The sequence below is a fragment of the Amblyomma maculatum genome, chromosome 7 (genome assembly GCF_055883805.1).
Source record: "Amblyomma maculatum isolate TAMU_Amacu chromosome 7, ASM5588380v1, whole genome shotgun sequence".
In the NCBI taxonomy this organism is placed as follows: Eukaryota; Metazoa; Arthropoda; class Arachnida; order Ixodida; family Ixodidae; genus Amblyomma; species Amblyomma maculatum.
Genome location: NC_139350.1, coordinates 58,977,593 through 58,999,110, shown reverse-complemented (window position 1 = coordinate 58,999,110; position 21,518 = coordinate 58,977,593). Strand labels below are relative to the sequence as shown.

Here is a 21,518-nt window from a genome sequence, read left to right as displayed (position 1 = left end):
TGCTCTCCCGAAAATACAACCGTGCAGGCCTCGCATCAGGATCACAATAGAAGCCGGCCATGCGGGAGCGCCATACAGAGTGGAGGCCAGCCAACATTACGAGATCGAAAGGAAAACCATCTTCGTTATCTGTCGCCAAATATCTGATCCCGTGTGGATCTAGAGGGAAATCCTTTTTCACTGTTCTCTGCAGAACATCCCAGAAATACACTCCTTCCCAGCAGTGAAGAAAAACATGATCTATAGTTTCGGGTATCTTGCAGATTAGACAGTTAGTTCCCCATGGCAAGAAAAAACCTCGTTGTTCAAGGAATGTTTTGACTGGAAGTGTTTCAGTATGAAGTTTAAAAAAAAAGGACTTCATGCCTGGTGTCACCTGCATTTTCTTCACCCGTTTTAACACATTCTGGCCCGGCTCTCCACTGTGCATGGCTCTGTACATCGGTACAGGAAGTATGCTGTCGCACACATCTTTGTACAGTGTTTTCCTTTTCACCGCAGACAAATAATCGTTGGAAAATCGTACTGTCAAGAAACATACGCTCATCACCACCTCCTTGAAAAAGCCCTTAATTGGCCCTGGCATTTCATTCGTGCCGATCACAAAGTTTGGCAACGCCCGTCTTAATCTCATTTGGCACACCGTTCGTAAGAAAGAGTCTTTTGTGTCCCGAAAAAACAGAAACCTGTTAATAAGCTGTCGCACAAAGAGGTGCGCCAGACCAAGACCGCCGTCCTCCACCTTTCTGAACAAATTTGTTCGGCTGCACCTTTCCCACTGCGATGCCCAAATAAAGGTGGCAAACACTCTGTGCAGCTTTTGCACATTTAGCCGCGAGCAATGCAAAACCTGCATTAGATACCATAATTTGCTTATAAAAAAAAGATTACACACAGTTGCCTTGGCAAAAAACGAGAGAGGAACCCCCTTCCATCTGTCTGCTTTCTCACGTATTTCATGCGCCTGGCTTCTCCAGAGGCCATCATTGCTTTCGTAGAATTGCAGAGGGACACCCAGGTACTTCACTGGGGTCTTCACCCACGTTACGCCTGCAAACGTGTCTGGGGTTGACGCCCATTCCATGCCAAAATCCCAGGCATTTTTCCCAATTGATCAAACTCCCTGTGATGTCCCGAAAACATTTTACCTCTTCGACCACTGCTATAATACTTTCTCTATCAATACAACACACTGCGACGTCGTCGGCATATGCTAAGAGCTTCACTTCGGCAGCTTGGAGTCGAAAACCGTGAACAGAATCATTTTTAATAATAGTCAAGCATAGTGATTCGATGTACAGACAAAATAAAAGTGGGCTGATGGGGCAGCCTTGGCGTACCGCACGCTGCATGGCAATGGGGGCCCCCAGTGACTTGTTTACAATAAGCCGCGTTGAGCAACTCCTGTACGCCATGACCGCACCCTCTCTGATAACCGAACCGACATTAATATGGTCAAGAATGGCGAACAGGATAACATGTGATACACAGTCAAAGGCCTTCTCTAGGTCGAGCTGCAAAACCGCGACGCCAGATTGCATGACATCACAGCACTCAAGCACGCACCGCATCTTGTGTATGTTGCTTACTATAGACCTTCCCTTGATTCCACATGTCTGGTGGCACCCTACTATGTCCTTAATCACTGTCTGGAGCCTAGCTGCTAAGACTTTCATGAATATTTTATAGTCAACATTGGTTAAAGAGATGGGCCTGTAACTCGTTACAAGGCGAAGTCTTTCTGTATCGTCAGTTTTTGGTATGAGAACAGTATGTGATGTACTATATGACGGTGGTAATTCTTTCAGTTGGTATGCCTCATTGAATACAGCTGTAAGCACTGCAGACAACTTATCTTTGAAAAACTTGTAGAACGCGGCACTCAAGCCATCGGGCCCAGGCGACTTTCCGTCGTTCAAGTTTTCAATTGCTCGGCACACTTCTCTTTCGGTTATTGGCCGCTCCAAAACTTCTTTTACCTCGTCGGCCAGTCGCGGCATCTGACCCAGAAACATCTTTTTGAAACCTTCCAAGTCAGCTTCATGAAACGCGAATAACGCCTGATAATGCTCAAAGAACTCTCGCCCAATGCCGTCGTTATCTGACACCACAACGCCGTTCCGCTCTATCTCGCATACGTGGTTTCGTTGGCCGTTCGTTTTTTCCAAACCTAAAGCCCGCTTCGTAGGTACTTCGCCCGCTTTTAGTGCATTTGTTCTAGCTCGCACCAGCGCGCCCCGATAACGCTCCTCTTCGATCAGCTGTAATTGCTGTTTAATAATCCTCACGTCATCTTTGAAAACGCCTGGCTTTTTGCATTCCTCTGTTATTAACATCTTTAGTGTTTTCTGCAGTTCGTTTTCTTTAATTTTTTCGTGAAATCGAATCGAACTGGCCCTATCAATCGCTGTGATTTTGATTTGCTCTTTGCATAGTTCCCACTGTTGTCCCACCTTACAGTAATCGTTCATATTTATTCTGTTGGTTTCTTCTGTCACTTTTGCTACAAAATATTCGTCGTTGAGAAGCTTAACGTTCATTTTCCACATATCCCAAGCAAACTTCCTAACTTCTTTCTTTGTTCCTATTACGCACTTAACCAGACAGTGGTCAGTAAAACACAGCGGTAGCACGGTGTAAGTGCGGCATTTTGAGATCAAGTCGAGTGCTACATAAACCCGGTCTAGGCGTGCGTGGCTTGTCCCCTGGAAATGAGTGTACTTCACTGCCTGTCCACTCTCTAGGACTTCGGCCACGTCGATTAACTCGGCTGCGGTAACAATATCGGCTAATAAATCTGTGCTCTTATCTCGGAAAGCCGTGCCGCTGGTTTTGTCTGTAGAATTCAGTACACAGTTATAGTCCCCCAAAATAATGAGGCATTTTTCAGGGTCCACATATTGCTGAACCATAGCGAAAAAATTATATCTCTCATCCACTGCATTTGGTGCGTATATGCAAATAACCCGATATTCTCTTTGGCAATAACTAAAATCACAAATAACGAGTCTTCCAGAGGACCCTGATGTGATGCTCTGCGCAGTAAGACCCGGTAACTTTTTGACAAAGAGTACGCATCCTGCCGACAACCCAACAGCGTGGCTAACCACAGCGTAGTACCTTGAGGTAAAACGCAGCACCATGCTCCCAGTCTCCTCTTCTCCCTCGACTTTTGTCTCCTGAACAGCTAGTACGTCAATGTCATTATCTGTTATCAGCCGATACAATTGACTTTGTTTTCTTTTGCTCGCTAGTCCTCTGACATTCAACGTGGCTACACTTAGAGACGGTTCAGGTGCCATTGTTGCTCTAATCATGAGGTAGGCCCAGGAGCATGGTGCTTACCTTTAACGTCTAGCAAGCCGCTAGACGCCTCCGGAGCCGCCCGGCTGGCCGGTCTCGCTTTTCGGCGGGGGTGGCTTGTCGACAGGTTTTCGTTCCGCTGCGATGTTAGGTCGCGGCTTGAAGGACGACCGCCGACCCTGCACCGCTTTCACAGGCGGCTCGTCCACACTGCTTGTATACGGCATGTCGTCGAGATCGCCGGCTGCGTCGTGGGGGCGTTTAGTTGCAGTTCCGGCACCCACTGAACTTACATTGCCATTGCCTGGGGGCTCCTGACCCTTCACTGCTGCTGGCTGCTGCGCTTGACTGGATCCATCTTCGTTGATGTCCGACGCTGCCGATGATGGGTTTTCCACCATTTCACTTGCCCTGTCCGTGCTTTTATCCTGGGCTCCTTCGCTAAGGAGAGGCATTTCTGCTCCCGAAGCAGTCGCTATCTCACCAGTCCCCTCCGCAGCGTCCTCCGCCTCAACCTCGTCCATGAGGTGCTCGGTGTCATCACTCGCCGCCGTTCTCGTTGCCGCGGCGTAGGTACGGACGCACTGCGAGTCCTCATGCCCAAATCGCCTGCAGATCGAGCAACGCGGCACCTTGCACTCTCTTCTCACGTGGCCCGAGCCATGGCATCGCAGGCACTGCATCGGGCGACCAGGTGCGACAACTAGTGCCAGTTCACCACCGACCCGTAACTGGTGCGGCAGGTCTTCTATTTTCATGCCGTTCTTCAGCTTTAAAAGCACTGACCTTGTTGTGGAGCCCTTGTCACTCACACCCTGCACTCGCCAGCGCTCTCGTCTGACATCCATTACAGTCCCAAAGGCCGCGAGTGCGGACCGGACGTCCTCGTCCGCCACTCCATGCAATAGCCAGTGAAGCTTCAGCTTCACCTGCTGTTCCTGCGGGTCGATGATAACACAGCGTCGCCTCTTCACCATTAGCTCCTTCACACCAAGCAGCCGTTTTATAGCCTCGGAACCTTTAAGGGTGACTGCCCAAACGTGGTTAACCTGGTAGGCTCCCAGGGCCACCACATCCGGCAGTAAGCCTGTAGGCAAGAGTGCATCTCGTAAATCTTCAACCCTGTAGGGCCTTGCTCGCACGTCGCCGTGCAAAAACACGGTGTTCTGAACGATGCGTCCGGTTGGCAGCTGAGGCAGAATAAGCTGATAATCGCTGTCTTCGCTATCTGAGATCCTGTTTCCGCGGCCGGTAAAAGCCGCAATCGCCGCTCCGTCGGAGCACATGATTCCGCGTCCGTACACGGTGGTGGCCGGAAGTAGAATGGGCATGTTATTTCTTTGTGGATTCTAATCCGCCTTGAGAGCGAGCTGACGCGGTTCACCTCGGCTCCGTGTTTTTCGAATTGTGTATGTGGATTTTAGACCCGATATGGCCTGAACCCACTCGAAACGGTCAGTGAAGGTGTTCGGCACCTGTTTGCAACAATTTTATTTTCGGCTCGCTGTTCAATTCGAAGCTTTCAAGGACTAGCGTTTCTGACGGGCTAAGCCTAATTGACGCCCTCAGGGCCCACCACGACCACGGCTGCTCCCGGGCCACAGCCGGGCGGCGCTGCCGCCACAGCGCATCCGGAAGATGTGACCTTCAAAATTTTACGCCCGGCGACCTTCACTCCGTGCCAACCACCGACTACGACCCCACAGTCAAGCCAAGTTACAAGGCGTTCCGATTATCCGCCATTACCGGCGGGTCACGAGCAGATGGATGCTGCGCCATACTACGTATCCAGCCAAACCCTGACTCCGACACCACAAACGCCACAGGTTACACCGACTACAACCCCACAGTCAAGCCAAGTTACGAGAAGTTGTGATTACCCGCTCTTACCGGCGGGGCATGAAAAGATGGACGCGGCGCCGTACTTCGCATCCAGCCGAACGGTGCCTCCGACGCCACAAACGCCACAAGCTACAGGGAGCGTTGATTACCCGCTATTGCCGACAGTGCACGAGGAAATGGATGCCGCAGCTGTGACAGTCTCTGCAAGCCCTCCTGCTCAGGTTAAGACAACTACAGGATGCAGCATGACTTCAACCTATCGCAAGCGTCAAGTGTCCCCACAACGTTTGCACACAGAACGGGTGAGTCGTCCTCATTTCACTGTTCTGATCAGGGCACTTAACAAAGTGCATGTCACAAACATCCCGAAACAGGCTATTACCAACGCAATAGAGCAAAGCGCTCCGTCTCAGTATTTTTCGGATATGGCCATTCTCCGCTTTGATTCTGCTGCTAACTGCATCCGCATAACTGTCAGGGACGCTGAGCATTTCAAGAAGCTGTGTACATTGACCCGTTTAATCGCGCGAACGCGGGATTCTGTCCAAGCGTTCGTTGTGGACACGTCCCCACTGAAGCAGCCTGCGGTTGGCAGCACGCGAGGTGTGATCAGAATTAGAGAAGGCCTCACGATGGACTATATCATGGCACATCTGCGCTGCGAGACAGCTGAAATCACAGACATACGCATGCTCGGCAAGACAAATTTGCTACTTCTGACCTTCGCATCAGACGCATTACCTTCTCGGCTAGTATTCGACTACGAGATTACACGAATCCGTGAATACCGCCCGCGCCCAGTCGCATGTTATAACTGTCACCGCATCGGCCATGTAGCCAAATACTGCTCGTTTCCCGCCGTTTGTCGGGATTGCGGTAAGAACCCGCACCCTGAGGACCCCGGCTGCAAGCAGTTTCCTCATTGCGTAGCCTGCGGCGCTTCCACGCATATCGCCCTGAGTGCCCAGTGCCCGGCTCGAGCTTATGCAAAGCCTGTCGACAAATCGGCACCTAAGGAGTCGGATGATCCGAATACGCATCAGGTGACATCCTCACATACTGTCTCCAAACATGTATCATATGCTGAAAAGACCTCTTTTCCAGGTTTAGCCGAGGTCATTGAGAGCCTCAGAGCAGAAATATCTGAACTACGCCAGGAAAATCAGCGCCTCCGGGAGATGATAACTAAGGACAAGATAACAATGGACACCCGAACTCGTTCCCAGACTCCGCAACGCAGCCGCTCACAGAAGGGCCGCAAAAGCCGTTCGCCTACCCGCCGGCCGCAACCGGTCACAGCGTCTGATTCCGCCTATACCCACATGCTCGGGCTAATCCGACAGGAACGCGCCCAAGAGACACAGAAGCTGGAAGAAACTCTGCGAAAGGAAGTTAATGCAACTCTTACTGCTGCCCTCACTTCCATGCAGAGCCATCTGCAGACTATGTTTGAGGAGTTCCAACGTACCACACTCACAGACGATAGTAAGCGCCGTAAATCTGTGCCCCTTTCATGAGCACTATGGCTCATGGGATTCAATGGAACTGCAGAAGCTTCAATCAGAACGGTCCTACCCTTCGTACATTTGTGCCTCAGCGCCGTCCTCTTTTCATACTTCTTCAAGAAACGCGCGGTCCTTGTAAAATTCCTGGTTACTGCACTTACCAGACACCTACTATCCAACATAAAAACGGCCGTTCAGAGGGACAGGCGGCCGTCTTAATCCGAAACGATTGTCCTTCCACTCAGCTCTCGCTTCAATCCCTTTGCTCTTCCACTCGTGAGATTGTTGCAGTAAAAATCTTCCCCCCTGGCCAAAAACCTTTCGTCGTAGCATCGGCCTATTTCCGGCCAGGTAACGTCATGGCAGAACCCTGTTCCTGGCTCCCTGACCTTGAAAACGCAGCACACCCTTATCCTATTCTTATTGGCGGAGATTTCAACGCACATCACGCAGCCTGGAGCTCATCTCAGCCTAACCAACGTGGTAAACACCTATATGACGCCCTTGATCAAACTCTTCTTACCCTGTGCAACGAACCTAACGTGCCGACCCGTATCGGTCTCCATCCCTCTCAAGCAGACACTACACTGGACCTTACATTCTCATCACCACGTCTTCTTCGGCGCTGGGAAGTCCTTTCTAATTCTTGGGGTAGTGATCACTTGCCCATCTTGCTCACTCTCAATCGTAAATGTCTTCGCGTTCGGACAACACGTTCGTTTTTCAACTGGGACAAGTTTCGTGCTAATACTACGACCCCCTTCTCAGATATTGACTCCTTTCTGTCTGTGCTCCGAGATGCCCGCACTCAAGCTCTCGAATATATCCCCTGTGACGATTCCACAGTTGGCATGGATGCTCACCTGGCTAACCTTTGGCGTCGCGCAGATCACCTCACGCAACGTTTTCGGACACGCGGAAAACGTCACAAAGATCTCGTGCTTCTTCGACGACAATTCAAGCTTATCCGGGCATACCAGCTTCACCTGCAAAGTGAGGCTTGGCACTCTACATGCGACCGTCTTGGACAAGTACCGGGCCTATCACAACTTTGGCGCATCTTTCGTGGCCTAAATGGCAAGGCACGCGGGGCACCACCTCTCGCCGATCTCCTTCTCAATGGCAACCCGGCTGATGTTGAAGATGAAGTTATACGCACCTTTTTCCCACACGCCAGCCTAATGCCTACACCAGCAGTTTCCATTTTCCCAGTCGGAAACCCTGATCCAGACCTGGATCGCCCATTCTCAAAGGGAGAACTGCAAGCAGCCCTCGGAAGAGGCCGAGCTCGCGCCACACCCGGGCACGACCGAGTTAGTTGGCAGGAGCTTAGCAATCTCGACTCGGCAGCCCAGGATGCCCTTCTCGACATCATTAATTCTTACTGGGAGACCGGAACGGTACCGGATAACCTCAAGCTTTCTCTTATTCTTCCTATCCTTAAACCTGGCAAAAACCCTCGACTTCCTAGTAATTTGCGTCCAATTGCACTGACTTCACATCTCTGTAAACTCATCGAGCGCCTGCTGCATACCCGGATTAGTCACTACATTGAATACGTCAGTCCTGGATTTCATCCAGCTCAAGCCGGCTTCCGCCCTAACCTTGGAACGCATAACTGCCTTTGGCTTTTGCGAAGAGTTCTGAATAGAGCTCATCGTAAAACGCTACCTGACTATCTCCTGGCTGTCGATATACACAAAGCTTTTGACAATGTTCGCCATGAGGTTATCCTGGAGGAACTCGCCAAAGGCTTTCCTAGTAATCGTGCCCAAATCTGGATCCGCAATTTTTTGACATCTAGACCCATTCAGCTACATGGCAAAGCTCCGGGATGGGTGCCCAAAACCTATTACTTGGATAGGGGTGTACCTCAGGGCTCCATTCTCGGACCCATATTGTTCAACTTGGCCATGACACGCGTCGCCGAGAATCTGGAAATCAGCACAAGCGCAAGATTCGCTATATATGCCGATGATATTACCGTCTGGACTGAGGCAGCGGATTACGTAGACAAATATTCTATGGAGACTGAACTTCAGGCGGCCCTTCTTTGTCTTGAAGATACACTAACCAAAATTGGCCTCGAACTCGCACCACATAAAACAGAATTGATTAGTATCGACGGAAAACATAAAACCAACCCCAGTATGCAGATCCATCTTCACATCGGAGGCAACACCATCACCTCCTCAAATGGGCAAATCCGCATTCTTGGCTTGCCCATATCAAGCTGCAACAGCCCCCAGAAATGGGTTCGTCAGTTACAACGCCTTTGGCCAGCACTGCTGCATACTATTCGTCGCCTGTCCAACCGGCACGGCGGTGCGCGGCAGCATGCCTGCCGTGCGATGGCCAGAGCAGCGGCGGTCGGAAAAATCCTCTATGGTACACCGGTCCTCCAACTGTCGAAGGCTGACTTCGCTAAGGTCGAACGCCTTCATCGCGCTACACTACGCACTATTACCGGTCTACCTAAGCACACTCCTATAGCCGAACTTGAGCGTTTGGCCGCTCTTCCACCGCTCACTACCATCGTTACCGAGTCACAGACGCGTCATCGAATATGTCTAGAGAACACTGTCCAGGGGCGTCGCCTGCTGGCCTGGGATGAACAGCGTAACGACAAAACACCAGCCCTATATGCATCACTTCCCCCTTGGGAGATGCCAGTAGTCACACGCGTCCATCGCCGACCTATAAACCGCGATTTTGTCATTCCCCGGGAGCTCCTAGCTGCCCATCAGCGACAAGAGCGAATCCCCGATACGACTGACATATACACCGACGCATCCATTACAAGCGAATTCGCATCTATGGCCTGGGTATGCGATGACAACCCTTCCCTTTCAGGCGCTTATGCCTGCCATCTACCTCAGGGTACCCCTCTTCACGCTGAACTCCTCGCGATTTGGGGAGCCTTGTCAGGAGTGCCTTGCACCGGAACTGGGTCACTACGTATTCTTACTGATTCCTTTGAAGCTTACAAGGAAATCGCTACTCCGGGTTCACAAGATGCAACAGCTACGGCTATACAGCGCCTCCTTAAACGCCACCAACTCGCGACCAGAACTGTCGCTATTCACTGGACCCCAGGTCACTCGGACGAATCAGGGGGCAATGCGGCGGCACACGCCGCGGCTGCCTTGGCAGGTGGGATGCCCACATTTACTTCCCCACCCCCCTTGCTTCATCCTTATTCGACCTTGGGCGGGCAACTCACCCCTTCTCTTGCCCTTATGCACTATACTCGGACCAGTCTTCGTAGCCTCAGTCAGCATCGCATGCAGGTGGCCACACCAGACCCAGCTTTTACGAGAAGAACCCACCTCACCCGAAGTCAAGAAGTCTTTTTGAATAAGCTCATCGCCCATGCGGCTTACACGCCACGTATTCTGGCCCGCTGGCGTCAGTATAAAGAGAAAATGATTACGTGCCCCCACTGTACGACTCTAACCTGCGGCGGCATATCTCATTTACTTTGGGAATGCCCTGCTTTTTCTACTGGACGCCCCGAGATCGAACCCTACCGCCTGAACTACCGTTCCCTTCTAGAAACTGATGCAAACACACAGATGATATTTGCCAAGTATGGCTCGCTTAGTGGCCTGGTTAGAGCAATGTGATTCGAGTGACGACCTAAATAAACAATGAAGATTATGTCTACTCCCCTTTATCCCCATCCATGGCCATGAGCCTTCCCATTCAATAAAGGACATTCAATCAATCAGCCGAACGCGCTAGCCGATTGCGCCACGGAGGCCGGGTCGGGGGGTATGCCAAGAAGAAAGCTTCTCTAGCTAACAACACACACGTAAAGCTTCAAATAGCTAGGGCGTTTAGTGTTTCATGAAGTATTTTTTTTTATTTAATGCACGAGAATACAGCAACAAAGCAAAATGTCAATTAGTTTGTTTCTCTACAATAACCAAACTTGTTTTGCTGTTCAGGAACAAACTACACTACAGCTAGAACCAAAAAATGCCGCCACCGGGAGGACTCGAACCTCCAACCTTTCGGTTAACAGCCGAACGCGCTAGCCGATTGCGCCACGGAGGCCGGGTCGGGGGGTATGCCAAGAAGAAAGCTTCTCTAGCTAACAACACACACGTAAAGCTTCAAATAGCTAGGGCGTTTAGTGTTTCATGAAGTATTTTTTTTTATTTAATGCACGAGAATACAGCAACAAAGCAAAATGTCAATTAGTGTGTTTCTCTACAATAACCAAACTTGTTTTGCTGTTCAGGGACAAACTACACTACAGCTAGAACCAAAAAATGCCGCCACCGGGAGGACTCGAACCTCCAACCTTTCGGTTAACAGCCGAACGCGCTAGCCGATTGCGCCACGGAGGCCGGGTCGGGGGGTATGCCAAGAAGAATGCTTCTCTAGCTAACAACACACACGTAAAGCTTCAAATAGCTAGGGCGTTTAGTGTTTCATGAAGTATTTTTTTTTATTTAATGCACGAGAATACAGCAACAAAGCAAAATGTCAATTAGTGTGTTTCTCTACAATAACCAAACTTGTTTTGCTGTTCAGGGACAAACTACACTACAGCTAGAACCAAAAAATGCCGCCACCGGGAGGACTCGAACCTCCAACCTTTCGGTTAACAGCCGAACGCGCTAGCCGATTGCGCCACGGAGGCCGGGTCGGGGGGTATGCCAAGAAGAATGCTTCTCTAGCTAACAACACACACGTAAAGCTTCAAATAGCTAGGGCGTTTAGTGTTTCATGAAGTATTTTTTTTTATTTAATGCACGAGAATACAGCAACAAAGCAAAATGTCAATTAGTGTGTTTCTCTACAATAACCAAACTTGTTTTGCTGTTCAGGGACAAACTACACTACAGCTAGAACCAAAAAATGCCGCCACCGGGAGGACTCGAACCTCCAACCTTTCGGTTAACAGCCGAACGCGCTAGCCGATTGCGCCACGGAGGCCGGGTCGGGGGGTATGCCAAGAAGAATGCTTCTCTAGCTAACAACACACACGTAAAGCTTCAAATAGCTAGGGCGTTTAGTGTTTCATGAAGTATTTTTTTTTATTTAATGCACGAGAATACAGCAACAAAGCAAAATGTCAATTAGTGTGTTTCTCTACAATAACCAAACTTGTTTTGCTGTTCAGGAACAAACTACACTACAGCTAGAACCAAAAAATGCCGCCACCGGGAGGACTCGAACCTCCAACCTTTCGGTTAACAGCCGAACGCGCTAGCCGATTGCGCCACGGAGGCCGGGTCGGGGGGTATGCCAAGAAGAATGCTTCTCTAGCTAACAACACACACGTAAAGCTTCAAATAGCTAGGGCGTTTAGTGTTTCATGAAGTATTTTTTTTTATTTAATGCACGAGAATACAGCAACAAAGCAAAATGTCAATTAGTGTGTTTCTCTACAATAACCAAACTTGTTTTGCTGTTCAGGGACAAACTACACTACAGCTAGAACCAAAAAATGCCGCCACCGGGAGGACTCGAACCTCCAACCTTTCGGTTAACAGCCGAACGCGCTAGCCGATTGCGCCACGGAGGCCGGGTCGGGGGGTATGCCAAGAAGAAAGCTTCTCTAGCTAACAACTCACTCGGAAAGCTTCAAATAGCTAGGGCGTTTAGTGTTTCATGAAGTATTTTTTTTTATTTAATGCACGAGAATACAGCAACAAAGCAAAATGTCAATTAGTGTGTTTCTCTACAATAACCAAACTTGTTTTGCTGTTCAGGGACAAACTACACTACAGCTAGAACCAAAAAATGCCGCCACCGGGAGGACTCGAACCTCCAACCTTTCGGTTAACAGCCGAACGCGCTAGCCGATTGCGCCACGGAGGCCGGGTCGGGGGGTATGCCAAGAAGAAAGCTTCTCTAGCTAACAACTCACTCGGAAAGCTTCAAATAGCTAGGGCGTTTAGTGTTTCATGAAGTATTTTTTTTTTATTTAATGCACGAGAATACAGCAACAAAGCAAAATGTCAATTAGTTTGTTTCTCTACAATAACCAAACTTGTTTTGCTGTTCAGGAACAAACTACACTACAGCTAGAACCAAAAAATGCCGCCACCGGGAGGACTCGAACCTCCAACCTTTCGGTTAACAGCCGAACGCGCTAGCCGATTGCGCCACGGAGGCCGGGTCGGGGGGTATGCCAAGAAGAAAGCTTCTCTAGCTAACAACACACACGTAAAGCTTCAAATAGCTAGGGCGTTTAGTGTTTCATGAAGTATTTTTTTTTTATTTAATGCACGAGAATACAGCAACAAAGCAAAATGTCAATTAGTTTGTTTCTCTACAATAACCAAACTTGTTTTGCTGTTCAGGAACAAACTACACTACAGCTAGAACCAAAAAATGCCGCCACCGGGAGGACTCGAACCTCCAACCTTTCGGTTAACAGCCGAACGCGCTAGCCGATTGCGCCACGGAGGCCGGGTCGGGGGGTATGCCAAGAAGAAAGCTTCTCTAGCTAACAACACACACGTAAAGCTTCAAATAGCTAGGGCGTTTAGTGTTTCATGAAGTATTTTTTTTTATTTAATGCACGAGAATACAGCAACAAAGCAAAATGTCAATTAGTTTGTTTCTCTACAATAACCAAACTTGTTTTGCTGTTCAGGAACAAACTACACTACAGCTAGAACCAAAAAATGCCGCCACCGGGAGGACTCGAACCTCCAACCTTTCGGTTAACAGCCGAACGCGCTAGCCGATTGCGCCACGGAGGCCGGGTCGGGGGGTATGCCAAGAAGAAAGCTTCTCTAGCTAACAACACACACGTAAAGCTTCAAATAGCTAGGGCGTTTAGTGTTTCATGAAGTATTTTTTTTTTATTTAATGCACGAGAATACAGCAACAAAGCAAAATGTCAATTAGTTTGTTTCTCTACAATAACCAAACTTGTTTTGCTGTTCAGGAACAAACTACACTACAGCTAGAACCATAAAATGCCGCCACCGGGAGGACTCGAACCTCCAACCTTTCGGTTAACAGCCGAACGCGCTAGCCGATTGCGCCACGGAGGCCGGGTCGGGGGGTATGCCAAGAAGAAAGCTTCTCTAGCTAACAACACACACGTAAAGCTTCAAATAGCTAGGGCGTTTAGTGTTTCATGAAGTATTTTTTTTTATTTAATGCACGAGAATACAGCAACAAAGCAAAATGTCAATTAGTGTGTTTCTCTACAATAACCAAACTTGTTTTGCTGTTCAGGGACAAACTACACTACAGCTAGAACCAAAAAATGCCGCCACCGGGAGGACTCGAACCTCCAACCTTTCGGTTAACAGCCGAACGCGCTAGCCGATTGCGCCACGGAGGCCGGGTCGGGGGGTATGCCAAGAAGAAAGCTTCTCTAGCTAACAACACACACGTAAAGCTTCAAATAGCTAGGGCGTTTAGTGTTTCATGAAGTATTTTTTTTTATTTAATGCACGAGAATACAGCAACAAAGCAAAATGTCAATTAGTGTGTTTCTCTACAATAACCAAACTTGTTTTGCTGTTCAGGAACAAACTACACTACAGCTAGAACCAAAAAATGCCGCCACCGGGAGGACTCGAACCTCCAACCTTTCGGTTAACAGCCGAACGCGCTAGCCGATTGCGCCACGGAGGCCGGGTCGGGGGGTATGCCAAGAAGAAAGCTTCTCTAGCTAACAACACACACGTAAAGCTTCAAATAGCTAGGGCGTTTAGTGTTTCATGAAGTATTTTTTTTTATTTAATGCACGAGAATACAGCAACAAAGCAAAATGTCAATTAGTGTGTTTCTCTACAATAACCAAACTTGTTTTGCTGTTCAGGAACAAACTACACTACAGCTAGAACCAAAAAATGCCGCCACCGGGAGGACTCGAACCTCCAACCTTTCGGTTAACAGCCGAACGCGCTAGCCGATTGCGCCACGGAGGCCGGGTCGGGGGGTATGCCAAGAAGAAAGCTTCTCTAGCTAACAACTCACTCGGAAAGCTTCAAATAGCTAGGGCGTTTAGTGTTTCATGAAGTATTTTTTTTTATTTAATGCACGAGAATACAGCAACAAAGCAAAATGTCAATTAGTGTGTTTCTCTACAATAACCAAACTTGTTTTGCTGTTCAGGGACAAACTACACTACAGCTAGAACCAAAAAATGCCGCCACCGGGAGGACTCGAACCTCCAACCTTTCGGTTAACAGCCGAACGCGCTAGCCGATTGCGCCACGGAGGCTTTTTTTTTTTTCTTTATTGCCTGACTTTGACACAAATACAACGCACTGGAAAACAAAACAACAGGAACAAAGGAATAATATATGTACACAAAGCTAGTTCGCGTTGCCTATCCCCCACTGAGAGGCAGGCATTGTCATTTTAAAATTCCTTGAGCACCGTCAAAGGTTCCAGCTTTGACAGCCACTCAGGAGCACATGGTTGCAATTTAAGCACGTCGAGCCATCGCTGCACACTTTCACGGAAATACATGCGGGCTGGCCGTGCATCTGGATCGCAGTGATAACCAGCCATTCGTGCGCGCCATATACTGTGGAGGCACATTAACATAACCTGGTCTAACGGCATATCATCGTGGTTTTCCAATGGCAAATACCTAATGCCATGGGAATCAAGTGGCAACTGTTTTTTTATTGTCCTTTGCAGAACATCCCACAAATATACCCCCTCCCAGCAATGCAAAAACACGTGATCTATTGTCTCTGGCTGTTTGCAGATGAGACATTGGGCCCCCCACGGTAGGAAAATACCCTTTTCCTCCATAAATGATTTTACACTCAAAGTACCGGTATGTAGCATAAAGAAAAACGTTTTAGCTCCCGTAGCAACTTGCATTTTTTTTACGCGTTTTAATACATTACTTCCTGTGCCTCCATAGTATAAAGCTCGGTACAAGGGCACCGGGAACACCACTTCACAAACATCCTTGTATAATGTTCTCCTTTTAACAGTACTTAAATACTCTTTCGAAAAACGTGTGCTTAAGAATTTCACGCTCACAACAATTTCCCTAAAGAATCCAAAAAGAGAGCCCGGCATACATTGAGTATAAACTACGAAATCAGGCAACGCTCGACCAAGTCTTTGTTGACACACTGTGCGCAGGAATGGATCACTGGCATCCCTAAAAAACATAAACCGGTTTACAATCTGTCGCACAAACAAATGACCCAGACCAAGCCCCCCATGCTTCACCTGCCGGAACAAATTTGTCCGACTGCACCTCTCCCAACTCGAGGCCCAAACAAACACCGCAAAAACTCGATGCAATTTTTGCACATTTACACGGGAGCAATGCAACACTTGCATTACATACCATAACTTACTAATTAAAAAAAGGTTGCAAACTGCGGCTCTTGCAAATATTGATAATTGAGCGCTTTTCCATTTCTCCGCTTTTTCACGGGTTTCTCTGACCTGCTCTAGCCAGTATGGCTCGCTTTCCTTGTAAAATTCCAAGGGCACACCCAAGTACTTTGCAGGCGTTGTAACCCACGACACATTAGCGAAAGTGTCGGGGGTCAGCTGCCATTCTCCGTGCCAAAATCCCAGGCACTTACCCCAGTTAACTTTACTCCCTGTGACTTTGCTAAAATGTTTTACCAGATCCACTGTCCTCTTTATACTCTCCTTATTCACACAAAAAACCGCAACGTCGTCTGCGTAAGCCAGCAATTTGACTTCTGACTCCTGCAGTCGAAAACCATCAATGTCATTGTTTTGTAGGATGCTTAAACACAATGTTTCAATATAAATGCCGAACAAAAGAGGGCTGAGGGGGCAACCTTGGCGCACCGAACGTCGTACGTTGATAGGGGCCCCCAGTGACTTATTGACAATTAATCTCGTAGTGCAGTTACGGTACGCCAAGGCCACTCCCTCTCGAATAACAGCGCCGACATTAACATGGTCTAATATACTGAACAGAATAGTATGCGCCACACAATCAAAAGCTTTCTCCACGTCCAACTGCAGTAAAGCAACACACGCATGAGTTGCATCGCAGCATTCGAGCACACTTCTCGCTTTGTGAATGTTCTGAAAGATAGATCGCCCTTTGATACCGCACGTTTGGTGAGGGCCCACTAGTTCGCATATAACCGTTTGTAGTCTGCCAGCAAGCACCTTCATATAAATCTTGTAATCAACGTTTGTCAGAGCAATGGGCCTGTAAGACGACAACTGCCTAAGCTTATCTGGTTGGTCAGTTTTCGGAATAAGTACTGTGTGCGACGATCCGAAAGACGCAGGCAGTGCCTTCAGTTCATACGCTTCATTAAATAAGGCACACAACAAAGGAGATAGCTGTTCCTTGAACGCTTTATAAAAAGCCGCACTCAGGCCATCAGGCCCGGGTGATTTCCCTGGGTTTAAATTTTCTATTGCCTGCTGCACTTCTTTTTCGCTTATTGGCCGCTCCAGTCTTTCTTTTTGTTCGTCATCAATTTTTGTCATCGCGTCAAGAAAGGATTCTTTGAAACGGTCCAAATTAACCTCTCGGGACGAAAAAAGCTCTTCATAATACTCCCGGAAAGCTTTCGCGATTCCTTCGTTATCGGTCTCTGTGCGTCCTGCCCAATCTACCTCTGCCACGTGATTTCGCCTTGCATTTGCTTTTTCTATTCCCAACGATCTTTTTGTCGGCGTCTCATCCATGGCAAGTTTTTCCGCTCTCGCACGCACCAGTGCTCCGCGATAACGGTCTTCGTCATTCAGTTGAAGTCTTTGTTTTATTTTTCTAATATCGTCCATGTATAACCCTGGCGTGTTACACTCCAGGCCTAACAATTTATCTAGCAAAGATCTTAAATGCATTTCATTTTGTTTTTCTTGAAACCTTATGCAGCTGGCCTTTTCTATAGCTTTGATTTTTATTTGTTGCTTACACAGTTCCCATTCTTGACCCAGTTCGTGGCTGTCCTCCTGACAAATCCTAACAATTTCTTCTTCTACTAGTCTGGTGAATTGCTCGTCATTCAGCAGTTTATTATTTAACTTCCACAATTCCCAACTAAAACCGCTACCTCTCTTTCTTGTTCCAATTGTACACTGAACCATGCAGTGATCTGAGTACGTTACCGCCACAACATAATAATCCTGACATTTTGGAGCCAGTTCTGCGGCCACATAAATTCTGTCAAGGCGGGCGTGGCTAGCACCCTGAAAATGCGTATACTGAACCCGTCGCTCGCTCGTGAGACACTCTGCAACGTCTTCCAGTGCAAACTCATCAATCAAGCGCGAAAGTACCTCTGTGCTACGATCCCTAAATGTACGATGGCTAGTTTTGTCACCGGAGCTCAGTACACAATTGAAATCTCCCAGAAAGACAAGTTCCTTATCCGTGTTTAAATAATCTTCAACAAAATCAAACAAAGCAGCCCTCTCATCAACTACCGTAGGTGCATATATACAAACAGCACGCCACTCAGCCGAGCAAAAACTAAAATCGAGGACCACGCCCCGACCCGACGGAAAAGAAGCATGCGACTGCACTACAAGACCCGGCAACTTCTTCACAAACAGGACGCATCCAGCAGATGTACCGACTGCATGGCTGACAACTGCGTAAAACCGCGACGTGAAACGTTGCACCATGCTCTCGGTCTCTTGTTCACCCTCGACTTTTGTCTCTTGAACTCCAAGTATATCGATGTCATTTTCGTTTAAAAGGCGCAGGACCTGGCTCTGCTTCCTTTTTGCTGCTAGACCTCTCACGTTAAGGGTCGCAACCTTTAGTGACAGTACATAAGCCATTTTCTTAGAGTGAAAAGAGGCCAAGAGAATGGTGCTTACCCTTCACGTCTAGCATGGCGCTAGACGCTTTCGTTGACGCCAGAGCCATGAGGTTGGACTGGCAGACCTTGTGACGGGGGCGGCTTTTCGGCAGCTCTCCTGTCCGTCGAGACATTTGGTCTTGGTTTGAAGGTCGCCCTCCTCCCTATTGGCGTTTTTATCGGCGGCTCGTCGTTGCTAGCTGCCTCTGCCTTGCTTAACTCACTTGTGCTCTCGTCGTGGGCACGCTTCGCAGGGCCTTGGACGTTGGTCGCTCGGCCGCTGCTCTTTTCAAGGGTTTCCTGTCGGCCCGCAGACTCCGGAAGTTCAGTTTTTGAGCTCTCGGCATCGCTCACCCTTTCTTCCTCTGACGGTCCGTTGTTCGGTAGCGTGACTTCCTTGTCTGGCCTACTGATTATCTCGTCACCGCCCCCCGGGGGCACTAACATGCCTGTAGTTGCTGTTAGCTTTTCAGCTTCTCCGACCCCCTTTGCGGCCTCTTCTGTCTCTGCGACATCCATTTGGAGCTCCGTCATGTCCGCCCTCGCTGTCGGTGCAGTGGCCACTGCATACGTCCGTACGCAATTTTCCTCGGAGTGGCCAAAACGCTTACATGTCGAACACCGCGGAATTTTACATTCCCGGCGCACATGACCGGTCCCGCGGCAGCGCAGGCACTGCATTGGCCGCCCAGGCACCACAACAAGGGCCAACTCCCCTGCAACTCTTATCTGATGAGGTAGGTCGTCTATCTTCATCCCTGGCTTCAACTTCAGGAGTACGGCTCTCGTTGTTGAGCCCTTTTCGTGAACGCCCTGGACGCGCCACCGCTCACGGGTAACTTCGGTCACCTCACCGAAAGCCCCAAAAGCAGTTCTGATATCCTCATCCGCCACGCCATGCAACATCCAGTGGAGCCGTAGCTTCACCTGTTGATCCTCCGGGTCAATGATGATACACCGTCGGCCTTTCACTAGAAGCTCCTTGAAGGCTAGCAGCCGCTTGGTTGCTTCAGAGCTGCTCAAGGTCACCGCCCAGACATGGTTTATTTGGTAGGCCCCCAAGGCCACCACGTCTGGGAGCGTACCAGTCTTGGCCAGGGCGTCCCGGAAATCTTCAACCCTGAAGGGTCGCACTCGTACGTCGCCGTGCAAAAAAACTGTGTTGAAAACAACACGTCCGGTGGGCAGATGCGGCAAAATGAGCTGATATTCCTTATCATCGTTTGCGTTAAGCCTGTTACCGCGGCCAGCCTGGGCCGCAATCGCCGCTCCGCCGGAGCTCATGATTCACCGTCCGTACACGCAGGTGGCCGGAAGTAGAATGATTGCGCCACGGAGGCCGGGTCGGGGGGTATGCCAAGAAGAAAGCTTCTCTAGCTAACAACACACACGTAAAGCTTCAAATAGCTAGGGCGTTTAGTGTTTCATGAAGTATTTTTTTTTATTTAATGCACGAGAATACAGCAACAAAGCAAAATGTCAATTAGTTTGTTTCTCTACAATAACCAAACTTGTTTTGCTGTTCAGGAACAAACTACACTACAGCTAGAACCAAAAAATGCCGCCACCGGGAGGACTCGAACCTCCAACCTTTCGGTTAACAGCCGAACGCGCTAGCCTTTTTTTTTTTTTTTTTTTTTCTTTATTGCCTGGCTTTGACACAAATACACTGCATTGGAACTCAAAACATCATGAACAAAGGAATAATATATGTACACTAAGGTAGTTAGCGTTGCCTAACACCCACTGAGGGGCAGGCATTGTCATGTTAAAATTCCTTGAGCACCGTCAAAGGTTCCAGCTTTGACAGCCACTCAGGAGCACATGGTTGCAATTTAAGCACGTCGAGCCATCGCTGCACACTTTCACGGAAATACATGCGGGCTGGCCGTGCATCTGGATCGCAGTGATAACCAGCCATTCGTGCGCGCCATATACTGTGGAGGCACATTAACATAACCTGGTCTAACGGCATATCATCGTGGTTATCCAATGGCAAATACCTAATGCCATGGGAATCAAGTGGCAACTGTTTTTTTATTGTCCTTTGCAGAACATCCCACAAATATACCCCCTCCCAGCAATGCAAAAACACGTGATCTATTGTCTCTGGCTGTTTGCAGATGAGACATTGGGCCCCCCACGGTAGGAACATACCCTTTTCCTCCATAAATGATTTTACACTCAAAGTACCGGTATGTAGCATAAAGAAAAACGTTTTAGCTCCCGGAGCAACTTGCATTTTCTTTACGCGTTTTAATACATTACTTCCGGTGCCTCCATAGTATAATGCTCGGTACAAGGGCACCGGGAAGACCACTTCACAAACATCCTTGTATAATGTTCTCCTGTTAACATTACTTAAATACTCTTTCGAAAACCGTGCGCTTAAGAATTTCACACTCAAAACAATTTCCCTAAAGAATCCAAACAGAGAACCCGACATACTTTGAGTATAAACTACGAAATCAGGCAAAGCTCGACCAAGTCTTTGTTGACACACTGTGCGCAGGAATGGATCGCTGGCATCCCTAAAAAACATAAACCTGTTGACAATCTGTCGCACAAACAAATGACCCAGACCAAGCCCCCCATGCTTCACCTGCCGGAACAAATTTGTCCGACTGCACCTCTCCCAACTCGAGGCCCAAACAAACACCGCAAAAACTCGATGCAATTTTTGCACATTTACACGGGAGCAATGCAACACTTGCATAACATACCATAGCTTACTAATTAAAAACAGGTTGCAAACTGCGGCTCTTGCAAATATTGATAACTGAGCGCTTTTCCATTTCTCCGCTTTTTCACGGGTTTCTTTGACCTTTTCTAGCCAGTATGGCTCGCTTTCCTTGTAAAATTTCAAGGGCACACCCAAGTACTTTGGAGGCGTTGTAACCCACGATACATTAGCGAAAGTGTCGGGGGTCAGCTGCCATTCTCCGTGCCAAAATCCCAGGCACTTACCCCAGTTAACTTTACTCCCTGTGACTTTGCTAAAATGTTTTACCACATCCACTGTCCTCTTTATACTCTCTTTATTCACACAAAATACCGCAACGTCGTCTGCGTAAGCCAGCAATTTGACTTCTGACTCCTGCAGTCG

At 48.5% G+C, this 21,518-nt stretch overlaps 1 protein-coding gene and 15 non-coding genes across 16 annotated transcripts; all 16 read right to left on the bottom strand.

The window, feature by feature from the left end:
* Positions 1 to 1,085: 1,085 nt before the first annotated feature.
* Positions 1,086 to 4,616, bottom strand: LOC146183434 (uncharacterized). The gene has a single exon (XM_084609120.1). It carries the CDS (start codon positions 4,587 to 4,589, stop codon positions 3,366 to 3,368), a length of 1,224 nt encoding a protein of 407 aa, XP_084465246.1. The 5' UTR covers positions 4,590 to 4,616; the 3' UTR covers positions 1,086 to 3,365.
* Positions 4,617 to 10,635: 6,019 nt separating this feature from the next.
* Positions 10,636 to 10,709, bottom strand: TRNAN-GUU (transfer RNA asparagine (anticodon GUU)). Its single transcript has one exon. It is a non-coding gene; the product is annotated as a tRNA-Asn (tRNA).
* Positions 10,710 to 10,931: 222 nt separating this feature from the next.
* TRNAN-GUU (transfer RNA asparagine (anticodon GUU)) lies at positions 10,932 to 11,005 on the bottom strand. The gene has a single exon. It is a non-coding gene; the product is annotated as a tRNA-Asn (tRNA).
* Positions 11,006 to 11,227: 222 nt separating this feature from the next.
* Positions 11,228 to 11,301, bottom strand: TRNAN-GUU (transfer RNA asparagine (anticodon GUU)). The gene has a single exon. It is a non-coding gene; the product is annotated as a tRNA-Asn (tRNA).
* A 222-nt stretch (positions 11,302 to 11,523) lies between these two features.
* Positions 11,524 to 11,597, bottom strand: TRNAN-GUU (transfer RNA asparagine (anticodon GUU)). The gene has a single exon. It is a non-coding gene; the product is annotated as a tRNA-Asn (tRNA).
* Positions 11,598 to 11,819: 222 nt separating this feature from the next.
* Positions 11,820 to 11,893, bottom strand: TRNAN-GUU (transfer RNA asparagine (anticodon GUU)). Its single transcript has one exon. It is a non-coding gene; the product is annotated as a tRNA-Asn (tRNA).
* A 222-nt stretch (positions 11,894 to 12,115) lies between these two features.
* On the bottom strand, positions 12,116 to 12,189 carry TRNAN-GUU (transfer RNA asparagine (anticodon GUU)). The gene has a single exon. It is a non-coding gene; the product is annotated as a tRNA-Asn (tRNA).
* Positions 12,190 to 12,411: 222 nt separating this feature from the next.
* Positions 12,412 to 12,485, bottom strand: TRNAN-GUU (transfer RNA asparagine (anticodon GUU)). Its single transcript has one exon. It is a non-coding gene; the product is annotated as a tRNA-Asn (tRNA).
* Positions 12,486 to 12,708: 223 nt separating this feature from the next.
* Positions 12,709 to 12,782, bottom strand: TRNAN-GUU (transfer RNA asparagine (anticodon GUU)). Its single transcript has one exon. It is a non-coding gene; the product is annotated as a tRNA-Asn (tRNA).
* Positions 12,783 to 13,005: 223 nt separating this feature from the next.
* TRNAN-GUU (transfer RNA asparagine (anticodon GUU)) lies at positions 13,006 to 13,079 on the bottom strand. The gene has a single exon. It is a non-coding gene; the product is annotated as a tRNA-Asn (tRNA).
* Positions 13,080 to 13,301: 222 nt separating this feature from the next.
* TRNAN-GUU (transfer RNA asparagine (anticodon GUU)) lies at positions 13,302 to 13,375 on the bottom strand. Its single transcript has one exon. It is a non-coding gene; the product is annotated as a tRNA-Asn (tRNA).
* Positions 13,376 to 13,598: 223 nt separating this feature from the next.
* On the bottom strand, positions 13,599 to 13,672 carry TRNAN-GUU (transfer RNA asparagine (anticodon GUU)). Its single transcript has one exon. It is a non-coding gene; the product is annotated as a tRNA-Asn (tRNA).
* A 222-nt stretch (positions 13,673 to 13,894) lies between these two features.
* Positions 13,895 to 13,968, bottom strand: TRNAN-GUU (transfer RNA asparagine (anticodon GUU)). Its single transcript has one exon. It is a non-coding gene; the product is annotated as a tRNA-Asn (tRNA).
* Positions 13,969 to 14,190: 222 nt separating this feature from the next.
* On the bottom strand, positions 14,191 to 14,264 carry TRNAN-GUU (transfer RNA asparagine (anticodon GUU)). Its single transcript has one exon. It is a non-coding gene; the product is annotated as a tRNA-Asn (tRNA).
* A 222-nt stretch (positions 14,265 to 14,486) lies between these two features.
* On the bottom strand, positions 14,487 to 14,560 carry TRNAN-GUU (transfer RNA asparagine (anticodon GUU)). Its single transcript has one exon. It is a non-coding gene; the product is annotated as a tRNA-Asn (tRNA).
* A 222-nt stretch (positions 14,561 to 14,782) lies between these two features.
* On the bottom strand, positions 14,783 to 14,856 carry TRNAN-GUU (transfer RNA asparagine (anticodon GUU)). Its single transcript has one exon. It is a non-coding gene; the product is annotated as a tRNA-Asn (tRNA).
* Between the last annotated feature and the right edge of the window lie 6,662 nt (positions 14,857 to 21,518).

Coding starts and splice junctions, on each gene's coding strand:
- LOC146183434 (XM_084609120.1), bottom strand. CDS start 4,589: ATGTGCTCCGACGGAGCGGCGATTGCGGCTTTTACCGGCCGCGGAAAC.